The sequence below is a fragment of the Musca vetustissima genome, unplaced genomic scaffold (genome assembly GCF_032173495.1).
Source record: "Musca vetustissima isolate MV318-11 ecotype Yass unplaced genomic scaffold, APGP_CSIRO_Mvet_v1 utg83279, whole genome shotgun sequence".
In the NCBI taxonomy this organism is placed as follows: Eukaryota; Metazoa; Arthropoda; class Insecta; order Diptera; family Muscidae; genus Musca; species Musca vetustissima.
This window is the reverse complement of record NW_026886445.1, coordinates 30855-56043: the sequence shown is the minus strand read 5'-3', so window position 1 is coordinate 56043 and position 25189 is coordinate 30855. Positions and strand designations below refer to the sequence as shown.

Genomic DNA, 25189 nt, shown 5'->3' with positions numbered 1-25189 from the left:
TGGTGGAAGGACATAAATCTAAATGGCAAATATTAAAAGACAAAACACAAAAATTCCTACAAAAAACTAAGAAAACAAAAATCCAAACATTTTTACGAACTCCTGAAAAACAATGTAGCTCATTGGCTGGAAAGAGTGAAGAACAAATCCGCAGAATAAAACAATTAATAGCCAAATGGCGTCATAAGACATCATATGGCAGAAGGCGTTGGGGTTCATTGAAATTACCAAAATTTCTATCTTTCTTAAGGGCACGCAACGATGATGGCCTGTGTAAACGAAAATCTGGATTTGAAATTTATTGTGAAATGGCCAGTATACATGGCTTCATCAATTTTGTTGGTTCTACTACGGCACAAAGGGCATTTTGGTGTTTTGTAATATTTGTGGCCATCGCAATGTCTGGATTTATTCTACTACTGTCACATTTAATGAACACCAATACACCCACAATTCTTTATACGGAGAGTACACAATTTCCCACATGGATTATACCATTTCCAGCGGTCACCATTTGCAACATGAATTTAATGTCAAAAACAAAAGTCAATATAATGGCTGAAAGATTGTAAGTTTCAGATGGAAAGAAAATCGTAAATATTTATAAACGTTGATTTCTTTATTTCTAGTCAACGCAATAGTAATTTAACCAAACCCCAATTGATTCGCTTATTTCGTTTGGTTCTCTATGCCACACAAACAATAAACGCAACCAACGAGGAATATCACCAACTGGACCTATTACTCCAAAGGAATAACATTACATTGTTTGAATTACAAGATGAAATAGCCCCAAACTGCGAAACATTATTGCAACGTTGTAAATGGAAGGGTAGTCACGAACGCTGTCACAACATATTCCAAAAAGTGCCCACCTTATCGGGAATGTGTTGTTCTTTCAATGCACATATGGGAAAATTGAAATATGATAAAAGGTACTCAGTGTATTTAATTGGCAAATTATTACACAGAGAAAAATTTTAATGACATTTTTTATAAGTCCATAGTTTATATTTCCATGTACAAGATCTCATAGAATGCGAGTAAAAATCTTTAATCGTGAGAAAGGTACAATTTTTACGAAATAATGTACAAATTTCATGAATATCAAAACAATTTTCTTAAATCGGTCTAGATCTACATACATACTTTTGTACGATTTCATACTATTGTACCATTAGTATGAAACCATACAAAAGTGAATAAAGATTTTTATAAAGAAAAAAATCCATACGCCGGATAACTTTTAAGATGTTTGCATGATCTGTTGCCGATAGGGAAGTTCCGCAAGAACAATTTATTCTCCATTTGTGTCATAAATAACATATTCGATTAATTTACAGCATTGATTTTCAAAGCAATGAGGAATATACTACCAGTTGTGGTGCTCAAACTGGTCTAACTGTATTAATAAATCCCGATTTGGAAGATTATCATTTGACACAACGAAAAATTGCCGGTCTGAAGGTATTCATCAGAGATGCATATGATTTCACAAATACCAATGGTTTGGAGAGTATCGTAACACCTGGAACAGTAAAATATATTCGTATAACACCACAGCAAACCCGATCTACCGACTATATAAGCAGTTTAAATTTACCATCACGTCGTTGTTATTTACCGAACGAACGAAAACTATTTCATTTTCGTTCCTATTCCCAAGTGAATTGTTTAATGGAATGTCGTTCCCAGAAGCTGTATGAAAAATGTCGTTGTACTCTGCCATACTGGCCGAAAAGGGAGAAGTGGCCATATTGTGGCCTCAAGGAAAGGGAATGTGTTTTGAAGTATAAAGGTAAGGGAATATATTTTTATATATATTAAAATTAAATTAAAATATTTAGGTTTTTAATTTTAGTTCTCTATAGTTCTGTGCTACAAACTGAAAGAGCTGATTATAAGAACAATTATTATGCCGAACACCTTATCTGTGATTGTTATCCTTTGTGCGATTTCAATATGTATTCAACCTTTGAGGATTCGGGAAAATTGAATCGCGAATATTCATTAACTGATTTAAGATTTTTGTAAGTATAAAGTTGCCCAGTTTTAAACTATATGTCATGCAAATACCATATAAGCTTATTAGACAAAAATATGCCCCGTTGGAATATAGGTTTTAGAACCCCAGTTTCTTTGGACCAAATAACGATAATTCTCATAGGAAGTTTCATCCAAACTTTAGCATAACCAAGTCAAATGTTTGACAAAACAAAATATTTTTTGCTGTCTAGCGCTGGACATCTACAGAAATTGCCGTTCAGTTCCCTCAATCAGGAACCTTACAAAGTTTAACAATTTGTCGTTAGTCATGCAGAACAAATTTACAGTCATGAACCGCTTTTGAATTTATTGTAAGCCTTAAGTACCTCCCGGTTATCAACATATATAGTCACCGATCCTAGCTTATAAGCACTTTTTCGACCACTTTCGTAATTGCTAAGATATTGTACATAAAAAACGCTACAATGTTCGTTATATTCTCCCAGTACATTCTTCACTTCGGACCCACCATATTATTTATTGATAGACCAGCCAGAGGACAGGAACCACTTTTCCAGGATCCCCTGTTTGGAATAATCACGTTTATACCATCAAAGAGGTATATATCTAAAAATCCCGTCGAATGGAACTTAATTAAAATATCCAATGATTGGAGATTTTTAATTATATTCAAGGCACCTTCTTCTGAGGTCCCCAGAAATCGAAACGAAAAATCCAATTTTATCCTAACTTTTCAGATCATTATTTCACCAAATCTAGATTAAAGGTCAACAATTTGTAGGTTTTGTTAGATTGAAACCAGTAAAGAAAGTAGTAAAGTCGGACGGGGCCGACTATATGATACCCTTCACCACTATGGGTATATTAAACAGGACTATTAACATGAAATTGGATGAAATAAAATATGTGATATTTATCTAAATTTGAATCTACCTAGATCTATCCATAAACATGTCATTCGTTTGTTACAATGGGACAAAAGTATGTAAATCGACTTCAAACAAATATATCTATATCTGTATTTCTAGAAAACGCAACTACGTAATTATATTCTCAATTTTGTAAGTTGTGCAAAATTTGATGTCAATCTGACTAACATGAGCAGTTTGATGCCCAATTTACTTGAAATCGGGCGAAAATATATATGGAAGCTTTATCCAAATATTAAGCGATTTCAAACAAACTTGTCACAAGTTAGGTTATACTAATTTCAGAACGTTTTGTTCCTATTGGTTCCTTGGTGCGTCAATCAATGAAATCGGACGAAACTATATGGGAGCTTTATCTAAATCAGGACCGATTTTCTCAAAACTTGGTAGACACCACTCTAGGCTCAATTCAGTACGTTATGCCATATTTCCTGCAAATCGATGGATATATAGGGACTTTGGTGCACCATTTACATGAAATCGGACGAAACTATATATGGGAGTTATATCTAAATCAGAACCGATTTTCACGAAACAAGGCAGACATCACTCTAGGCTCAATTCAGTACGTTGAGCCAAATTTCGTGCAAATCGAAAGATATATAGGGACTTTGGTGCACCATTTACATAAAATCGGAAGAACTATATATGGGAGCTATATCTAAATCTGGACCGATTTTCTCGAAACTTGGCAGACATCATTCTAGATTCACGTCAGTACGTTATGCCGAATTTCGCGCAAATCGAAAGATATATAGGGATTTTGGTGCACCATTTACATAAAATCGAACGAAAATATATATGGGAGATGTATCTAAATTAGGGCCGATTTTCTCGAAACTTGGCAGACATCATTCTAGGCTTAATTCAATACGTTATGCCAAATTTCGTGCAAATCGAAAGATATATAGGGACTTTGGGGCACCATTTACATGAAATCGGACGAAACTATATATGGGAGCTATATCTAAATCTTGACCGATTTTTACGAAACTTGGCATACATCATTCTAGACCTAAATGATTAGGCTGTACCAAATTTCGTGCAAATCGAAAGATATATAGGGACCGTTTACATTAAATCGGTTAAATATATATATGGGAGCTATATCTAAATCTGAACCGATTTTTCCCAATTTCAATAGGGTTCGTCATTGGCCCAAACAAATGAGCTGTGCCAAATTTCATACAATTCGGATCATAAATGCGACCTGTACTTTGCTCACAAAAATACATGGACAGACGGACGGACGGACGGACGGACATGCATAAATCGACTTAGAAAGTGATTCTATGCATATTCTCAAAAGGAACCATGTGTCTATCTCGTTTCCTTTTGTTTCCGCCATTTTGTTAATTGTTGTGCGAAGTCAATAATCCTAGTTCATACGAGAGCCAGACATGTACTCTTTCTAACACCATTGGAATTTTCGGATTCCGATGTACCAGTGAGAAGTTATCATGCCCGCCATCAAAATTAAGGACTTTTCTTTGATCACAAAAAAACAACAACAAAAAATTTTGCAAATTATTTTTCTTCCCTTTTAAATCTTCAAATATATATGTGGAACGTTACAAACCTTCATTAGGGTACATTAATTTTGTTTTTCCGTTTGTAACTCATCGAAATAATCATTTCCGAAAGTTGATCACCGTAAAATTCTATGACGATATATCCATGTCCGTCTGTCTGTCTGTTGTAATCACTCTAGCGTCTAAATGAACAGTCGTCTTTTGTCTGCAGGCAGGTCAAGTTCGGGCTTTATCGGTCCACGTTTAGGCATAGCTCCGATATAAGTGTATTTTGGGGTTCTACAACCAAATTCACTGAAATTTGCTACATTGGGTTCTTATGGCGTACTAAATGTCTCCACAAAAAATATTAATTTTGTATTTTGTTTTTGCAAAATAGTCAGGCTTAATCCCAGTTTGTTGTTTTTATAAAAAAAAGTTGTAGACGAGGCACGGTCATACTGTTTGGTTTATTGCTTTAACTAGCAATACCAACAACAACGTTATGTGCATTCGTCACAAAGTGACGACCACGAAGTCAGGCGCCAACGAAACGAACTTCTCATTGGGGTCGTATCGCTGGTAACGTAAAAACTTCGAATTGTCACAAGAGACATTTGTGTTTGAAAGATTTTTGCCATACATTCCCCACTAATAAATAGTTGTTTTTTTATAAAAACAACAAACTGGGATTAAGCCTTACTATTTTGCAAAAACAAAATACAAATGGTATCCCAAATAACCCGCCAACACTACTGAAGTTGTAGACGAGGCACAATATTAATTTTGTATATTAAAATAATAATCATTTCCGACCCTATAAAGTATATATATTCTTGATCAGCGTAAAATTCTATTACGATATAGCCGTGTCTATCTGTCTGTTATAATCACTCTAGCGTCTAAACGAACTGAGATAGATCGCCGAAATTTTGGGGTCTTTTGTCTGCCGGCAGGTCAAGTTCGAAGATGGGCTTTATCGGTCCACGTTTAGGCATAGCTCCCATATAAGGGTATCCCTAATTTTCGGTATTTTGGGGTTCTTGAGCGCGTTTTTCAACCGAATTCGCTGAAATTTGCCACATTGGGTCTTTATGGCGTACTAAATGTCCCACAAAAAGTGATAAATATAGGTCCTCTTTTGCTGGTAGCCCCCATATAACGGTACCTCAAAATTTTCAGTATTTTGGGGGTTTTGATCGTTTTTTTTCCCGCCGAATTAGCTGTAATTTAGTATTTTGAGTTCTTAATAGGTACCCAATCTCTCTACAAAAAAATATTAATATAGGTCCATTTTTTCGGATAGCCCCCATATAAGGGTACCCCCAATATTCAGTATTTTTGGGTCCTTGAGCGCGTTTTTCAACCGAATTTGCTGCAATTTGGTATTCTGTAGCCGTATAAGGTTACAAATCCCCCTACCAAAAATTATTAATATTCACCCTTTTTGGGGTAGTCCCCATATAACGCAATTTTGTATATTAAACCAGTGAGCGGAACAGTATAGTCGGACGGGGCCGACCATAGGATACCCTACACAACTACCACAGAACTCTAACTTTTGCGTATGTTTATTTCGAGCCTGATCAATATTTCGTGATATTTGCACCCTCTAGACCGATTAGAGATCAACAGCACATCTTCCTTACACTGACATATTTTCCGAATATCCCAATATTCTGTACAGCGCTTCTAATTACTTGTCCAGATTCACTTCACCGTGTGTTGTGTTGTGATTTTCGGTTTGTAGCCTATAGATCGACTCGAAAAAATACAAAAAATTTAGTTTTGGGTCCACTTCATCCCAAATTTTAATCTGATCATGACAGAAAATTATAGGCGTTGTCCTTGACCATACCTGGATCCTCAAGGAAAATTTCAAAGCGATGAGCGCTATATTTCCCCCCTCTATTGTGGCAATATGTTACTAAACAATATATGAATACGTAAGCTCCTGAAAATATTTACGTGTAACTCCCACATCCGAGTACATACGACCATATAATTGGTATCAATTTAAAGGTGAACCACTCCTCTTGGATATACTATCAAATTCATGGGTATATGTCCCTCAGGAGTAAATATATATGCTATATAATACAAATTTTGTAATTTTTCACACAAAAGTCAGGGTCCATTTGACCCGCTAAATATTGACCGATCTTTATCAAATCAGGCATGCTTATTCTTTTACCCAATCCCCTTCTCCATGCAAAAATTCACGATGTTTGGGCCATAATTGCGGCCTCTGGAGCGACCAGAAAAACCGACAAAAATTAAGTATTTGGTCCATTTCATCCCCTAAATATTAACCAATCTTTACCAAAAACAATAGGGGTCTTCATTGGGCAGAACCCATCCTACATGCTAAATTTCGTGAAGATTGGTCCACAACTGTGGCCTGTATCGTGTTTACAAATTATAATGGACAGACGGACGGACACACATGTCTAGATCGACTCAGTTAGTCGAGATATGACGATCGGTATACTTAAAGGTGGGTCTAAGACCAATATTTCGCGGTGTTACAAACTCTTGGGGCTGCACAAAGCTATAATACCCTGACAACATAGTTGTGTAGGGTATAAATAGTTCTCTGATTTATTACGCGTTTTGAGTTTGGTTCTAAAACACCTTGTACATTAGAACTTTTTACCGGGTTAACCTACTTTATGAGGATTTATTTGATATATATGCAAAGGAAATGACAATTGAAAACCACTGGGTTAACGAAATCCGGTTAAATGTAAACGTACTGTAAGACTCTGTTGTAATCATTTCACCTGGAAGGATATCGAGATAAAAAATTGAAACTTAAGGTTCGATAATGAACTACAGCCGCATTTAGACCTAGCCCTTGTGTGGGGGTTCCAGAAGGATTGGATCGATATTCCCCATCATCGAATTTGAACTAAGTTTGGAAGAAATTGTAAGATGGGCAAAGTTTGGATGAAATCTAAATTTTCTGAAACGGATTTCATCCAAAGAAACATGGGGTCTAGAACCAATATTTCTATGAGGCACATTTTCACCGTGTTAAAGTGTATACACCCTCATTAGCCATAAGGCTGAGGGTATAATTATCCATTAAAAATTCTGAATTTTATATTATGGTTTACATTTTGGTTTACCTAATCCGTTTTTAGAAATGTCGGTGTAGGTCCACTTTTTGATATGTTCCCTATATTTCCATTTTTAGTACCTGACAGTATATCTACGGTGGAGGGTATCCAAAGTTCGGCCCGGCCGACTTTTTTTCATTCGCTTTATACATTTTTGATGTTGCCATAACAAACAGAACCCAAACATTGCCATATTAATAAAAATGACCAAAATTCGTTAAAATGAAGATAAATCGTCAAATCTGGCGGCCCTGACAATTGCCCATATTTGTGCCTCTAATAATAATAGCAATGTAGAAGGGTTTGATCATTTGTTGCTCAGATCCATATCCCGGTTAAATTTCATGGATTTCGGACTTTTATCCTATAAATATTTACCAGTCGTTACCGAAAACTATAGGTGTCAGCTGTAACTTTAAACATTTTGTAACTTTCGACACGATATTTTATTCAATTCCCACATCCGAGTTTATACTTCATAATTTTTAGTATATATTTAAATGTCAACCACTCCTCCTTGATATAGAGTCACCTTCCACGTTCTTCGTTTTGCGGATTATTTTTTTTTTAATTTTACACACAAAAGTCTTGGACCATTGGACCCACCAAATACTGACCGAGAACATCTATGCTTATTTCTATAGCAGATTGTGATCACTAGAGGGACAGGAAAAAAGACAAAAATAAATTTGTTGATCCATTTTGTACACGTTTTTCAATCGAATTGGCTATAATTTGCTACGCTTGATTCCCATTCCCATACGTTTGGTTCCCTCCTACCGAAAATGATCAATGTTGGTCAACTTTTTAAGGTAGCCCCCCATTATTCGGTATTTTGTGAGTTTTAGACGCGTTTTTCAACAGAATCACTGTTTCGGTAACCCCCATATAACACTACACCCCAGCGACGTAACCAGAGGGGGGCCGGAGGGGCTATTTATATAGCGATTAGTGTGGTAATAGAAACCCATTACCACACTAATCGCTATATAATGAGCCCCTCCGGCCCCCCTCTGGTTACGTGAATTCAAAATTCCAAGTTACAGCCAAACGTGCCCAACATACCGAATATGCAACCCCAAAACATGTACCGATTTATCCCACGATCATACTCTTCGGGTGCAACATTTCAAAACTCTATCTTAAATATATAGAGTTTAACGGTAATTTCAACATGCATATCATGACTCTGTGGATTCTCCGGTGAATGTTTCCATGTCATAAAAAACCAAGCTTCTAAGAAATTCATGTATCCATAAGTTTCATAAAAAATTCCCTTAAAATATCCACGCGTCAGTATTCATAAACCAGTGAGCGGAGCAGTATAGTCGGACGGGGCCGACCATACGATACCCTACACAACTTCCACGGAACTCGAAAAAAAAACAAAAAATTAAGTCTTCGGTCCACTACATCCGAAAATTATTATCTGATCATCGCCGAAAATACTAGGCGTTGTCCTTGACCACAACTGGAAAATTTCAGAGCGACCAGCACCATATTTCCGCCCTCTAGTGTGGTAATGGGTTACTAAATAATATCTCAATACGTAAGCACCTGTAAATATTTAAGTGTAACTCCCACATCTGAATACGTACGACCATATAATTGGTATCAATTTAAAGGTCAACCACTCCTCTTGGATATACAATCAACTTCTCGGGTCTATGTCCTTCAGGGGCAAATATATAGGCAATAGAATACAAAATTTGTAATTTTTCACACAAAAGTCGGGGTCCATTTGACCCGCTAAATATTGACCGATCCTTATCAAAACAGGCATGCTTATTCTTTGGCCCGATCCCCTTCTCCATGTAAAATTTCACGATGTTCGCGACATAATTGCGGCCTCTGGAGCGACCAGAAAAACCGACAAAAATTTAGTAGTTGGTCCATTTCATCCCCTAAATATTAACTGTTCTTTATTTCTTTATTTCTTTCATTGGCCAGAACCCATCCTACATGCAAAATTTCGTGAAGATTGGTCCATAACTGTGGCCTGTATCGTGTTTACAAATTATAATGGACAGACGGACGGACGGACACACATGTCTAGATCGACTCAGCTAGTCGAGATATGACAATCGGTATACTTAAAGGTGGGTCTAGGACCAATATTTCGCGGTGTTACAAACTTTTGGGGCTGCACAAAGCTATAATACCCTGACAACATAGTTGTGTAGGGTATAAAAATGGCCCCTTCAAAATATTATTCAATAAATTGAAACGTATATTGGTCCCACAACAAAATATTCTTAATATATCTTTAAAGTAAAAAAATGTGGATTTTTGGTTGGAAAATGTAACCACAAAAACAGAAAAATTGGAGGTGCCGTTATATGGGGACTAAACCAAAGGTGGCTCCTTACATTAAATTTCGCGAGCTCTACCTCGATTTCAACAGACTGACGAACATGCATAAATCGACGCAAAATTTGACTTGTGGTAGCTATGTCTTTATTGAAATTTTCTCTTTCTTGCTTACCAAATGCAACCAAAACCTCCAAAATAACGAAAATGGGGCATAAATGTTGTATTTGTACTAAACCAGAACTTGGACCGATATATTCCGTTGTTAATACCGAAAATCTCACGAGTTTTGTAAAATCTTGATAGGATTTTGATGGAAAATTTTCTTGGTTCACCATATCCACTATTTTTTTTTTAATTTAAAAATGTATATTTATTAATCTTTTTGGCATTTACTTATTTCAGCAAAAATATCAACGTGACCAATCACATTGTTCTGCATGTCTTCTATGCCAATTTGTATGCGGAACGTTTACGTTTTGACGTCTATGAGAATTGGTTGACATTTATTGGAACATTTGGCGGCATAACGGGACTCCACATGGGCTACAGTTTTGTTTCAGGATTTGAAATGATATTTTTTGTATTCGTGCGCCCAGCTTGTAATTGGTTGACCAAAAAACAAATACGTTATCGCATTAAGCGGCGACAACGAAAGGCACAATTAGAGGCGGAAAAGAAACGTAAAGAGGAGGAGGAAAGGGAAAGGCAACGGCGCATCGAAGCATTTTTACAAATTAGGGCAAATTGTCCATACTGAGTGGAGTGTTAATGTTAAGAGTTGATGCGTGGACTAAAGGAAAAGCTATGGAAATTATACACAGGATTTTTTGTATGTTAAAATATAAAAATTAATTAATAAACTATACGTTTACAAATAAAAAAAAAAACAATTACCATTTGTTTATTTTTGTAATTAGGAAGCTAATTATATATTGTTAATATCGGTCAGTGTCATCCTGTCACGGTGTCAATAAAATCAAAATGCATGGGGGTGGATAATTTGATTAACCTATCACTTGTTGTACGACCATTCGAGAAACTGATACCAATTAGGTATCAGTTTCTCCAGAACAGTTTAACAGTAAAGTCCATAAAAATGGCTATTAAAACTAAACCCATATTTGCCATTAAAAATGTGGTTCCATATAACTCTAGTTTCGATCATTATATGAAATCATCATTTTCTACAACGGCAACATCAATGGCCTACTTAGAGAAATCTGCGAAAGCCAATAAACCTAAAAATAAAACCCAAACTGTTAAATCTTGGTTTATGGAAAATTTTCGAAACTTCTGTAATACCACATCGTTACATGGTTTCAATTATATAACACGCATGGATTTGTCGCCGAATGAGAGATTTTTCTGGCTTATTGTTACCATAATAGCCATAATTGTTTCCATATCATTGGTAATTGTATCCTATGTTTGGAATGGTGAAACACCCACCGTAACCGTTATCGAAAGTTCACATTATCCAACTTGGAATATCCCGTTTCCAGCTGTAACATTGTGTAATTTTAATAAAATTTCAAAAACAAAAGTGGAAAATATGGCCAGTGCTTTGTGAGTTAAAAAATATAACAAAACTTTTACCAAAAAATATGTAACTTTTTAATTTATTTTCTGTTTCAGAAAACGCCCACCCAACACCACCGAAGAAGATGTCATGAAAATGTTCAATATTGTCATGTATTATAGTTTCGCGTTTAATGAGACGGACGCGAATATGACCTTCGCCAAGCAAGTTTTGACCCTGAATAACATGACCATTAGTGATTTGTCACGCACTTTGACCCCGAATTGTATGGATATGATATCGCGTTGTATTTGGAAGGGCACTAATACACGTTGTGACGGTTTATTTCAACGCATCAAATCGATGGGTTTGGGTGAATGTTGCACGTTTAATTATTTCGGAGAGACAAAACATAATTTTCCTGAGTAAGTAGATTTCGAGATTTCTTATAAAAAGACAAATTATAGCCACTTCGTTGAGGAAATTTGATTAATACCTTTATGTGGGGGTATTAAGGGTACAACACATTCTTGGAAAAAATTGCCTATATTGCTCAAATGGGTAAAAACTGGTAATAAGTCCGACATTAACCCTAAAATCAGTTTTTGTTTTTTTAAGATCTTTGACGTTTAAGCTGATTTTATAGTATTCTGAGACTTATAGTAAAACTTTATGGCGAACATTTCTGTAGAATATTCTGAACAGCTTTAAATCCGTTTTGAATGAGTTTTCAATCACTTCTGGAAAAAGCGACCGAAAATACCCCTTCAAAGTGTCGGTTTAGGGTTAAAGGTGTATACCACCGAAGACACTATATACCTAAAATACAAGGATTTCATGAAATCATAATTCGAAAATTATCAAAATTCTTGAAAAGGGGAAATATTGCCCCGCCTTTTTAGGTTACCTCACGACGTAATCTTTCAAAACGCTGATACACGTGTCATAATCTGTTGGAATTTCCCGGTAATAATCAAAAAAAATTGAAATTTGTCGCACAGTGTAATTTTTGATGGGGAGATTTTCTAGTCAATGAGAATCCAAAATATATGATTGCAGCCAATTTGGTTAAAACACGTGCCCTATCTCCCCAAAATACAGAAATTTTGGAATTAACGTTATATGGGTGTGATCAAAATACCGAATATTGGAGTTAGCGTTATATGGGGCTACACCGAAACATGAGCCAATATTGATAATTGTTGGCATGGAGATTCAAAATATGAATGTACAGTCAATTAGGTTAAAAAATGTGTTCAAAAGCTTCAAAATACCGAATATTGATATGGGGTTATATATGCGTTATATGGGGTCTACCCTAAACAGTAGAGCAATTTATTCCATTTAAGAATATATTTTATGGGAATTTAGGTGAATATTTCGAGTTGTTGCAAACCGAATGGCAAATTTAATATGCACTCCGCCATATTGTGCAAGGTGTAACAATTTACTGGTGGAGTACTTAGGTTTTGCCGTTACGGTATGTAAGGTTCACTTATTATTTTACTGATTTCCGGTTGCTACTTCTTTAGCATATTTATACCCTTCACCACAGTGTGGTACAGGGTATTATATCTTTGTGCATATGTTTGTAACAGGCATGGTTCCTTTTTAGAATATGCATAGAATCATATTTTAAGTCGATTTATGCATGTCCGTCCCGTCCGTCCATGTATTTTTGTTAACAAAATACAGGTCGCATTTATGATCCGATTTGGATGAAATTTGGCACAGGTCACTTAATTGGCCCAAGGCCGAACCCTATTGAAAATGGGAAAAATCGGTTCAGATTTAGATATAGCTCCCATATATAGTTTCGTCCGATTTGAGGTAAATGGTGCACCAAAGTCCCTATATATCTTTCGATTTGCACGAAATTTGGCTCAGAGTACTGAATTAGGTCCAGAATGATGTGTGCTAAGTTTCCCTATATCTTTCGAGAAAATCTGAATTAGGTCCAGATTTATATATAGCTCCATATATATTTTCGTCCGATTTAAGGTAAATGGTGCACCAAAGATTTGCACGAAACTTGGCATAGAGTACTGAATTAGGTCCAGAATGATGTGTGCCAAGTTTCGAGAAAATCTGGTCAGATTTAGATATAGCTCCAATATATAGTTTCGTCAGATTTAAGGTAAATGGGGCTCCAAATTCCCTATATCTTTCGGTTTGCACGAAATTTGGCATAGGTTACTGAATTAGGTCCAGAATGAGAAAATCGGTTTAGATTTAGATATATCTTCAATATTTATTTTCGACCGATTTAATTTAAATTGTGCACTAAAGACGCAAAGATTGGCCGATCGGCACACAATTTTGTACAATGTACTGTTACTATAGCCTTTCGTGTGTCAAGTTTTCTTGAAATTGGTTCAGATTTACATATACCTTCTATATATATTTTTGTCCGATTTTAAGTAAATGGTACACTAAAGGCCCATACAGACCCATACACGTACAGAAATTAATAAAAATCTAGCAAGTTTCCTTGAAATCGGTTCAGATTAGCTTCCATATATAATTTCGACATATTCATGTTGACTGTACACCAAATAATCAATGGGTGTCTGATTGATACATTTTAAACAGTGCGTGTGCTTAAAATCTATTTACAAAATTTAGAATAGGTTGCAGAATGGCATGTGTTGGAATTGATGTTAGTTGGTTTACTTATAGATAAAGATCGCATATTTAAGTTCATTCAATTTCATGTCAATGTTTCTTAGAAAAGGCGACGTCTGTTAGGATACATATTCTACATATGTATCCTCAGTGAGGAAGGGTATCATATAGTCTTTACTTTACTACTTTCCTTACTGGTTTTTACATACATCACATTTATGACCTTTTTTTTTAATTTTATAGGACAAAATTACAATATTGAAAAGTACTAGGGTGTACATAGATCGAATTGTGTATCAAAAACCCCGATAAGTAAAATTTTTGAAAGTAAAGATGAAATAAGGAAGTAAGAAGAGTGCTTATACCGATGAGATGAGCACGGAAACCTGGACAAAGAACCTAGTCCAGTTTCAAGCGCCAACAATGTATTAATAGGTACATACAGTTCTGCAAGATGTACAATTTATTCGTAATTTATTAGTGTTCGGGTAAAAGTGTAAAGGACGATGAAACAATACAAATATCGAGCGAAATCTTCGTAGGATACTTGGATGTCCAAATTTATTTAGTATTTAGCGTGCGGTTTGAGAACATAAGGACTAAAATACACACAAGGACATGTTTTACACAAATATAAATATTCAACATAAGAATTGGCAATAGACATATCATCTCAAAAATAAACTACAATATCCACAAAGAAGCATGGCCTTTAGAGTTTCTTCTTCATAACTCACACTTCACTCGACTAAATTACATATTTAATTGTATATCATCATTTCCTATATTCCAGAAAAATCGCTTACTTAGTACCGAAACGTCCATATCGAGTTACGGGCTGTGGTTATCCAACCGGTCTTTCGATACTCATCAATCCCTTTGCCTTCGATTATTCAGCATCTTCATTTAGCAGCTATGGATTTCGCCTACTTATACATGATTCATATACAGTTCCTGATGAAAATGCTGAAACAAAAATTATTTCATCGGCTCGAGAAAGTTTTCTACACATAAATCCTGAATCTACATATGCGACAAGTGATATATACAAATTAGATGTAAAAGATCGGAATTGCTTATTCCCACACGAACGGAAATTGTCTGTAATGCAACGTTATTCATTTACGAACTGCATGTGGGAGTGTCGTGTCAATTTGATTTTGAAAAAATGTGGTTGTATACCACACACGCTGGCAAATAATGGTAGTTATCCGGTATGCGATGTTGATGATGTTCTTTGTGTTTTAAAGTATCGTGGTAAGTTCGGAATGTAGTTTTGAATTTACGCATATTTAAGAAAAATAATAATTAAAATTAATTTTAGTCGTATTCACCAGGGCACTGAATGACAATAATGCCACCCTGTCTGCTGTAAGGAATACCGCAAAATTTCCATGTAATTGTTTGCCGGATTGTCAATCGAATAATTATGTCTCAGAAATTACCATGGGTAGATTAAATGTTCGCTTGTTGTTTCAAAATGAAGATGTGGAGTAAGCCTGCGTATTTTCTATTTATCTTGAATTGATAATTGTTATTAACTTGATCTCTTACAGGAGACCACCCGATGACACAAATAATATTTTATTGCATATTTTCTTCAGTGATTTAATGTCAACCAGATACCGCAAAGAAGTCTATCAAAATTGGTTGTCAGCTTTGGGTAAATCGTGTTTCATATTTCTTTATTTTCTTAACTCATAGTGATTTTTATTTTATTTCAGCTTCTTTTGGTGGCCTGTTGGGATTGATAATGGGTTTCAGTATTGTCACCGCATTTGAATTTATCTATTTCCTAACATTCCGTCCAATATTTAATTATTATAATCATTTATAAGTACAATTTAATAAATGGATCCTAATATCAGATGATATTTTGGAATTATAATTTACTTTTTAATAAATGTCATCAAAGTTGTTAGAGGTTAAAATTCGCCGAAATCGAATGCGATAGAAAATTGTATGGCCATTGTCAAAATTATCCGAATTTTGTATCGTTACAACGTCATAGTTGTTTTTTGACATATTTTTGGCGAAAATTGGTAGCGTGTTTTTCCTTTAAGCTTGCATTGGTCAACTATTGAAAATTTTCAACATATTTTTTTTTTTTCAATTAGATTGCATTGATTGATGCAAACATATATACAGGGAGTCACAGTCAAAAGTATCCACCTAGTTACATACAGTAAAAATGCACTAAGTTCATGCTAAAAAATTAATTAAAGTTTATACTTTTTATGTGTGACGAAGAAGGGCTAGAAACAATCCAACATATCCTCTGTAAATGTTCATCGCTGATTGGCAGAAGACATAAACAGTTAGGAAGATATGAAATTGATAATCTAGCCTTCTTCTCTAAAAAGGACTCCAACCAGATCCTAGGCTTTGTCAAAAATCTGACATGGCTAAAATAACCATTAGTCTCCGAGTGGACGGTTGTTACTAACAACCGTACATCCCTAACCTAACCTATGTGTGAACATGAACATCTTAACTTAAAATTAATGCAATAAAATAAACAATATTCATGTGAATTCTATATAAAAAATAGCTGTTAAACAAAAGCAATTGCAAACTCAGAGTGAAAAGTATCCAAGATAACTTTTTTAACAAACGATTTTTTTTTATGTTTAATATTTAGATTTCAACATTGCCGGCATAGATTTTACCAAGTTTTCCGTGTAAATGAATTTTTCCCATTCTGTTTGTAAAGCATTTTCAGACTTGGTATGATTGAGATGTTATGGCTTCTAATATTTTTCTCCAAAATACTAAATAAGTTCTCTACGGGATTTAAATCCGGGGACTGAGGAGATGTTGGACAATTATAAAGCATCCATTCTCGAACGATCTGGGACTTGTGTTTGGGATCATTACCTTGATAAAATTGAAATTTTGTCCCCAATCCCACTTTCCCAGCACAACACTTTTAATTATCTTGTAGTATATTTAAGTAATACATCATAATTCATTTAATAAAAAAGAGTTTTCCTACTCCGGCAGCATACCATTACAGAGGCTAGTCCGTGCTTTACGGTCGGAATTGTATGCTTAGGGTCTACAGCTTCATTCGTCTTGCACCATACCTTACTTGGCCTATCCTACCCAAACAATTTAATTTATAGATTTCCAAATACAAAATCTAAATTTAAACTTATTTTAAGGGACTCCCACCCTCATTCACGATTTTTTATTTTTAAGGCTTGTTAAGGTTTGTAAGTTTGCACATATATAACGTTATGAAGTAAATAAGTTATTCGCGATTGAAAATATATGAGACCACGTTTTTCTCTATATTTACCGTTATAAAACTAATTTTCGAAGTGACCCAGAAAAACCAAAGGTATTTTCGTAGTCCAGTGATTCCAACTAAACAGAATTGGTACATTAGAACCCCTGAATAATTTTCGTGTCGCACAGTGTAATTGAAGATTTCGCACAACAATTAACAAAATGGCAGAACTTTGAATTTTTTCTTTGAAAAATCGCCTAATTTTGACCACAAACTAAGTTAAAAAATAAGGAATATCTTCACCGATTGACTTTATCCTAGTTCATACGATAGATATACTTTCATAGAGAAACGTCCCAAAATTTGAAATCGATTGGGTTATTAGTTTTTGAGTTATCGTGCCCGCCATTCGCAAAAACGCTGTTTGGAGAAAAACGCGTTTAATGTTGCTATTTTTTGTGGAGATTTTCCTAGTGAGAACGGTGGATGACTTTGGTGCACTTTTAGAAGGTGGCTCTCCCTATGCCAAACGGCGACATTCAGCCTAGATAAAGTCCTAATGTGGGACCCATCGGTCCATTTCTTCTGGTATCTCCATCTATAAAAAAATTTTCAATATTCATAAATCCAATATTAGGAAAATGGAAAGTCCGATTTGATGCATATATTTTTTTCAAACTCAAATTTAGTTGCAAAATGATCAACATTTTGCTGAAAATTTATTTTGTAATATTATGCGAACGGACAACTTTACACAACCTAATATTTTAACCATGCTCATATATTGTTTGGGAGATGGCACTTATCCGTCCACTCCTTCTAGTACCTCCCCCACAAAGGGTCAAAATTTTGAAAACTTGTAAATTTTATATGAAGCAAACGAAATATTAAATTATCGATCGAACAATTTCAGGTTTATGCTCGTTGGAAGGGTGACATTTCGCAGTAGAAAAAATATTTTGCTGTTTTTTGTTTGGAGCATTCAGTTGTGAGTTACAACGTCTTAAAAATGAAAGTGAAGAAAGATAAAATTCGGTAAATTTTACAGTTTTTCTTTGACAGAGGCGAAAATGAAAGCCAAGCTTCTAAAATTGTGAATGGTGTATATGATTCCGAACACTATTGTAAGCCGAACATCACAAATTTTACACGGGAAAGAATCTGACCAACTATTTATTTAGGGTCAAAAGTAACAAGAGTTTTGTGTGTAAAATAACCAAATTTGAATCGTATGACGTAAATGATTACTTCGGGAAAACATGATTCAAAAAATATGCCAGGGCAAGAAAGAGGAGTTGTTGACCACTAATCACTGGATTTAAATTACATAGATCAGGTTCGGTTCACTCCTAGTATCACTCCCACAAAGTGTCAACATATGAAAATGGTTTAATCCAGTATCGGAATGATTGATTTAATCCAAACTTTCCAAATTGTAATAAGTTTACCAAACCAAAAGCAATTCCGAAAATGGGAACCGTCAGTCCACTTCTTTTGATACCGCACCCAAAAAGAGCAATAATAATAGTATATATCTGTCGGTAACGAATGGACCTGAAAATATATCATTTTATACTTGACTGTACTTCATGCATTATATCGACGCCTCCGAACCATAGTATGCTAAGTCTGAAAAGTGAGTTTTTCAGTAGAAGCTTTCAAAGTATGGAAGTTTCTTTAATCGTACGTGCCATGCTAAGTACATTTTTGCTTATAACTTTGGTTTGGATTGGCCGATGATTACCAAAACTATGGTTCGGAGGCGAAGGAATTCGCCATTGGCCATATCGAACCATGAGTATAATGATACATTGTAATCGCATTTTAAAAATTGATTAGTAAACATTAAAATATATTAAAATATCTCGTGTTGTTAATCATATGACAATATCCTTTTTAATTCAAATAACATTGTTTAATCGATAGTTTTTGTAGCATATTTTAAGGAGGTTGCAACATTTAAAGATAATAATATATGAAAGTTTAAGGATTAACAATTTAAAAAACAAAAATTTAATGAATGATCAATTGTAATATTTATATTGATAATAATATATCCGAAATGACAATCATTTTGAATATATACTTATTCAATATATAAGTGGTGGGTTAATTTCTTAAAATATGTGCTATTATTAACATATATGGAAATTATAGCATGTCCTTAACATAACAATTAATATGACAACCATCAAAGTATGATTGATGTTGCCTTTTTATATAAAAACATCAAGTGCACAAGGAAAGTCCAATCATTAATAAAAAATATCCCAACAGTGACCGATGGTTTCCCTTAAGAAATCTATCAAACAAAGAAATTATAAAGAATTTCTAAATAATACATCAATACATGGTTTACGCTTGTTGCTGTTTTACACACCCTTCAAATATGCACGGTAAGTCCGAACAATAATCACTTTAATAATTCTTATAATAATAAATATTTCTTCTATTAATTAAATCAATTACCTTTCAGTACTCTTTGGAAAATTCTTATTATGGCCGTTATCTTTTGGACCCATTTCATCATTATCAATCTAATAATACAATATATAGATCAGCCAACTGAAGTGCATATGTCCACAAATCGCGTTCACATTTCTAATAGTCCATTCCCGGCGTTTGGTGTCTGTGAGGGTAATAAATTCAGTCGCAGGAAATTACAAGCCTATGCGGAACGAGTGTAAGTTGTTTTTGTTTTTATTATGTCATTCAATTAAGTGCTGTGACCTAGTAGCTAGTTGTTAATTTATTTTCAAGAGTCCATAGATATGAACTATTTTAATGTGGTAAAGTACTTATGAGCGACCCATTTATTGTTTCATTGAAGTTTCAATTGAATAATGTGAAGTATCTGTGCGGTGATATTTGTTAATACGCCCCATTATTCGTTAATTGGACAAGTTTTTCACCTGTCTGTTGAAAAAACGATAGACATCACAATATTTAAAATAGAGCCCTGAAATTTTGCACAAGCATTGCTAGTACTCCTAGCATGTTTGGCATTGCAAATGGCGACTTGGTGCAGCCCACCTATAACGGGCTTTTGAGAATTTTTGACTCAAAAATTGGCTGTCATATGGTATTTTGGGTTCTCATTGTATAACACCTTGTATACATCCTTGTACTAAAAATTTCTAATATGGACCAAAGTTTAAGGGTAATCCCCATATGACGGTACCCCCACATATCCATGCTAATAATTATTATTATTGACCCAACAGCCATTGTTTGATTAAAGGACATCCCAAAATTCGTTCAATACTTCTTGATGAATGCGGATTTAATAAAATTCGGAAGAAAATTCTAATGATAATGAACATATCCCATAAGTATTCTATAAGGAAAATATTAAAACCAAGGGAAATGTGGATTCTTATATATTTCTTTCTTGCTTTACTGAAAACACACCGGAAGTGTATTTTGCCCTTAATGTCCTCCAGATTTTAAGTGATTGTAAAAGATTATTACGATTACGCAAGGCTCAACGCTATCAAATCCCTTTAAAAATATTTTGAATGTTGGATTTGATCAAAGGTCTCTCACATACGATGCGATCTACATATTAAAACCTTTAAGAAAATCAAAATTCTAAAGAAAAACTTTGAAGTTTGGCCAATTTAAAAAATAGAGTCACAGTATAGAAGCTAAAGTATGTTTCTATAAACATTGATTTAAAAAATTGTAATCTTATCTATGCAGGGATTTCGAGATTTTTGAAGCTGAATGTCAAGACAACCTAACTTCAGAATCTTTTTTATTCTGTTAATCTTTGAATTATCCGCACATTTTCGACAAAAAAAGACAAAAGTCTTAAAATATATTATATATCTTCAGCAAACATTTATTTCCTAATCGCATCGTTAATTCTGTTTTACTTATTTATTAAAATAACCCAACTTTTGAACTTCTTGAACCATAGCAGTAATCGAATCCATGGTCTCTTCACCAGTTGGAATAATTTGGGAAGCAGGCAATTTGAAACCAGTCAATACAGAGTTCGAAGATGGACGCAATTCATAGCAGAATGACATTTTGGTACCGACAACTTCATAGGCCCAGTCGACACTAGCACCAGAAGCCGGGTAGATGGCATCATAGATATTACCACCAGTATATTTGGTACCATAACGCTTGTTCATGGCAGCAACACTGACATCAAACACCTGTTTCAAATCCTTAACATTGGCTGGCAATGCACCAGTATTACCATAAGGATACAACAAGTATTGCGAATAGGCATGGAACGAGATGTACAGCGAGATCTTGCCCTTCAACGAGGCGATGTATTCAGACAAGGAACGGGTTTCGATTTCAGAGAATGCAGATGGACCGGCATAAGTATCAGAACAGGCCTTGTTACTGGCACCAACAGTGTTCCATGCAAATCCCCAGTTACGATTGGGATCAGCACCAAAGCAGCTGCCGTAGGGAGTACGGGTCTTACGCCACATACGATCGGTGGTGTGAGTGTAGACATAACCATCAGGATTGGCGTGAGGGAAAATGTACCAGTCATAGTTATCCGCAATGTTGCGCACACTTTGGATATTCGAGTTCAACAATTGATTAATCAAGTAAGTGGCAGTGGCGGGAGCAATCCATTCACGAGCATGAATACCGGCTTCAACGAAGATACCAGGCTTGGCAGTTTGACCCTTGGAGATTTTAACACCCAAAATTGAACGTCCTTGATAGGATTTACCGCCTTCAACCAAAGTTACAACACCTGGGTATTGAACGGCCAATTGTTGTAACCATTTGTAGGTGTCATCCAATTGATAGTATTGATTCCAGTTGTAGTCAATGGAACGAGCATTGGGATTTGGTTTGGCAACCTCTTCTTCATCACCTTCTAATTGGCTTTGCAAGTTAGTTTCGACCAATTGGTATTCAATTTCATTGGCACCCAATATTTCCAAAAAGTCAGGGACCTTATGGGGAGCAACAACAACATTAATGGGATTGTTGATATGGTGGATACCATCCAAGAACATAATCGAATCACTGGCACCTTCCAAATCCTTTAGGATTTCCAATTCAGGTGGTGTGGAAGCAGTAGCTTGATAAACACGATAGTTGTCGTAACGGGCACGTTCACCGGAACACAGTGCCACTGCCAAAAGGCAGAAGCTCAAAACGAGTTTGAATCTGTTTGCCATACTTGTTGTGACTGTTGCAACTGTGGCACCCGCTGTTGCTTATATATTGCCATAGTTATAAGGTGTTGTGGCACACAACGCCTTAACCATTCGATAAGACGTCTATTTTCACTTAGTTTATAGATAAGACCTGTCAATGCTTATAAGGAATACTTACATACATTTGTTTTGATTGTGGTAGCATTCGGTTTATTGAATGCAGTTGTCAGTGCACTGACCGTAAACAATCAAATTTTATTTTTACTGATTCGAAGTTGTAAATTTTGTCAACAATTTTTTATAAATATTTTTTTTTTTTAGAATTTATATATAAATTTAGACGAACATATTCATATCGATGATTATGATGTCTTTACTTTGATTTTTTGTCAACCATAAGTTGTAGAAGTTTTAAATGACAAACTATGGGACAAGGTTCCAAGTCAGGTGAGAATAAATGTCTTGATACCCTACACAATTTGGTAGAGGTCATGTTGTACCATTTTTTATTACTTCGAACAAGGACTCGAGATGGCAGGAGGATATGATTTAAGGGCCCCACACATCATAGGGCATGTATGATGGCATTTGAAGTAGTATTAGTCATTTTATGTCACTTTGAGAATGTATGTGTGAGAATTTAATGCAGTACGAAAATCAAAATAGTTTTGATTTTGAATTATTTTAATTCCAAATTAAAAGGTTCAAACATTTAAGTGCAGTAGTTAACGCTTATATGCATGTTGGAATTTTCACGATTTTTAGGGGTTTTAAACAATAAATGAGTCGTTTGTTTTGAAAGTGGTTTAAGTCCATTTTAGGTTCTGATACAAATCTTGGTTTTCTAGAAAAGTTTATAAAACATATTAAATTATATATTCTATCATGTTTAAGGGCACAAAGCCGCAAGCAAAATTAATACCACTTAGCAATATTTTTGAAACAAATCAAACTCAAACGTTTAAAAAGCTGAATATAGAAAAAAAGGACTTAAAGTACTTTCAAAATAATCGACTCCAATACTGAATATCAAAATGGTGTTGAACGTACCAAGGCATATATTTGAAACAAACCTCATATATTCATATCTGAAATAATTTTAAAACTTGTAAAAAATGTCTGGATATTCGTGTTTTATAATTAAAAAAAAAAACACAAAGGTGAATAAAAAATAAAATAAACAAGCTCTAAATTATGAAAAATTTACAACCTCGATCAATCGTTCTTTTTTGCCGGCTGCACTGGCAAATGCACTCGCTACTTGCAAAACAAATATATGTATGTCTTATGAGCTTCGTCAAATCTTATCAATACTTAGGTGAAAATAGATGACTTATCGAACGCCAACGGTTCTGTATGCCACAACACATTTAAAACAATATATAAACCCCATTTGGTGCCACAATTGCAATAGTCACAACAAGTATGGCAATGAAATTTAACCTAGTTTTGGGTTTCTGCCTTTTGGCAGTGGCCTTGTGTTCCGGTGAACGTGCCCGTTACGACAACTATCGTGTGTACCAAACTACCGCTTCCAGTCCTGCTGAATTAGAGGTCCTTAAGGATTTGGAAGGTGCCAGTGATTCGATTATGTTCTTGGATGGTATTCATCACATCAACAATCCCATCAATGTTGTTGTTGCTCCCCATAAGGCCCCTGACTTTTTGGAAATTTTGGGTGCCAATGAAATTGACTATCAATTGGTTGAAACTAACTTGCAGAGCCAATTGGAAGGAGATGAGGAACAAGTTGCCAAACCAAATCCCAATGCTCGTTCCGTTGACTATAACTGGAATCAATATTATCAATTGGATGACACTTACAAATGGTTGCAACAATTGGCCGTTCAATATCCCGGTGTTGTGACTTTGGTTGAAGGCGGTAAAACTTACCAAGGACGTTCCATTTTGGGTGTTAAAATCTCCAAGGGTCAAACTGCCAAGCCTGGTATTTTTGTGGAAGCTGGTATCCATGCTCGTGAATGGATTGCTCCCGCCACTGCCACTTACTTGATTAATCAATTGTTGACCTCGAATGTCCAAAGTGTACGCAACATTGCCGACAACTATGACTGGTACATTTTCCCCCATGCCAATCCCGATGGTTATGTCTACACTCATACCACCGATCGTATGTGGCGCAAGACTCGTACTCCCTATGGCAGCTGCTTTGGAGCTGATCCCAATCGTAACTGGGGCTTTGCATGGAACACTGTTGGTGCCAGTAACAACGCTTGCTCTGATACCTATGCCGGTCCATCTGCATTCTCTGAAATTGAAACGCGCTCCTTGTCTCAATACATCGCCTCGTTGAAGGGCAAAATCTCCTTGTACATCTCGTTCCATGCCTATTCGCAATACTTGTTGTACCCCTATGGCAATACTGGTGCCTTGCCAGCCAATGTTAAGGATTTGAAACAGGTGTTTGATGTCAGTGTTGCTGCCATGAACAAGCGTTATGGTACTAAATATACTGGTGGTAATATCTATGATGCCATCTACCCGGCTTCTGGTGCAAGTGTCGACTGGGCCTATGAAGTTGTCGGTACCAAAATGTCATTCTGCTATGAATTGCGTCCATCTTCGAACTCCGTATTGACTGGTTTCAAATTGCCTGCTTCGCAAATTATTCCAACTGGTGAAGAGACCATGGATTCAATTACTGCCATGGTTCAAGAAGTTCAAAAGTTGGGCTATTTCAATAAATAGAATTTGAACGATGTAATTATGAAATAAATATTTTACTGAACATTTTAAATGAAGATTTTTTTTTATTTTTGGAAGTAATGG

At 35.3% G+C, this 25189-nt stretch overlaps 4 protein-coding genes across 4 annotated transcripts; 3 read left to right on the top strand and 1 right to left on the bottom strand.

Annotated features, from left to right (window-relative positions):
- The first annotated feature begins 398 nt into the window (after window positions 1-398).
- On the top strand, window positions 399-10639 carry LOC133333957 (pickpocket protein 11-like). The gene is made up of 5 exons (XM_061542267.1): window positions 399-568; window positions 630-935; window positions 1344-1798; window positions 1862-2030; window positions 10285-10639. Exons 1-5 carry the CDS (start codon window positions 399-401, stop codon window positions 10637-10639), a joined length of 1455 nt encoding a protein of 484 aa, XP_061398251.1.
- Window positions 10640-10978: 339 nt separating this feature from the next.
- On the top strand, window positions 10979-15863 carry LOC133333956 (sodium channel protein Nach). The gene is made up of 6 exons (XM_061542266.1): window positions 10979-11448; window positions 11518-11826; window positions 14820-15283; window positions 15351-15519; window positions 15583-15689; window positions 15751-15863. Exons 1-6 carry the CDS (start codon window positions 10979-10981, stop codon window positions 15861-15863), a joined length of 1632 nt encoding a protein of 543 aa, XP_061398250.1.
- Window positions 15864-21121: 5258 nt separating this feature from the next.
- Window positions 21122-22420, bottom strand: LOC133333951 (zinc carboxypeptidase A 1-like). The gene has a single exon (XM_061542262.1). The coding sequence runs from the start codon at window positions 22418-22420 to the stop codon at window positions 21137-21139; it is 1284 nt and encodes a 427-aa protein (XP_061398246.1). The 3' UTR covers window positions 21122-21136.
- A 1379-nt stretch (window positions 22421-23799) lies between these two features.
- On the top strand, window positions 23800-25108 carry LOC133333955 (zinc carboxypeptidase A 1-like). Its single transcript, XM_061542265.1, has one exon. The coding sequence runs from the start codon at window positions 23825-23827 to the stop codon at window positions 25106-25108; it is 1284 nt and encodes a 427-aa protein (XP_061398249.1). The 5' UTR covers window positions 23800-23824.
- Window positions 25109-25189: the final 81 nt, after the last annotated feature.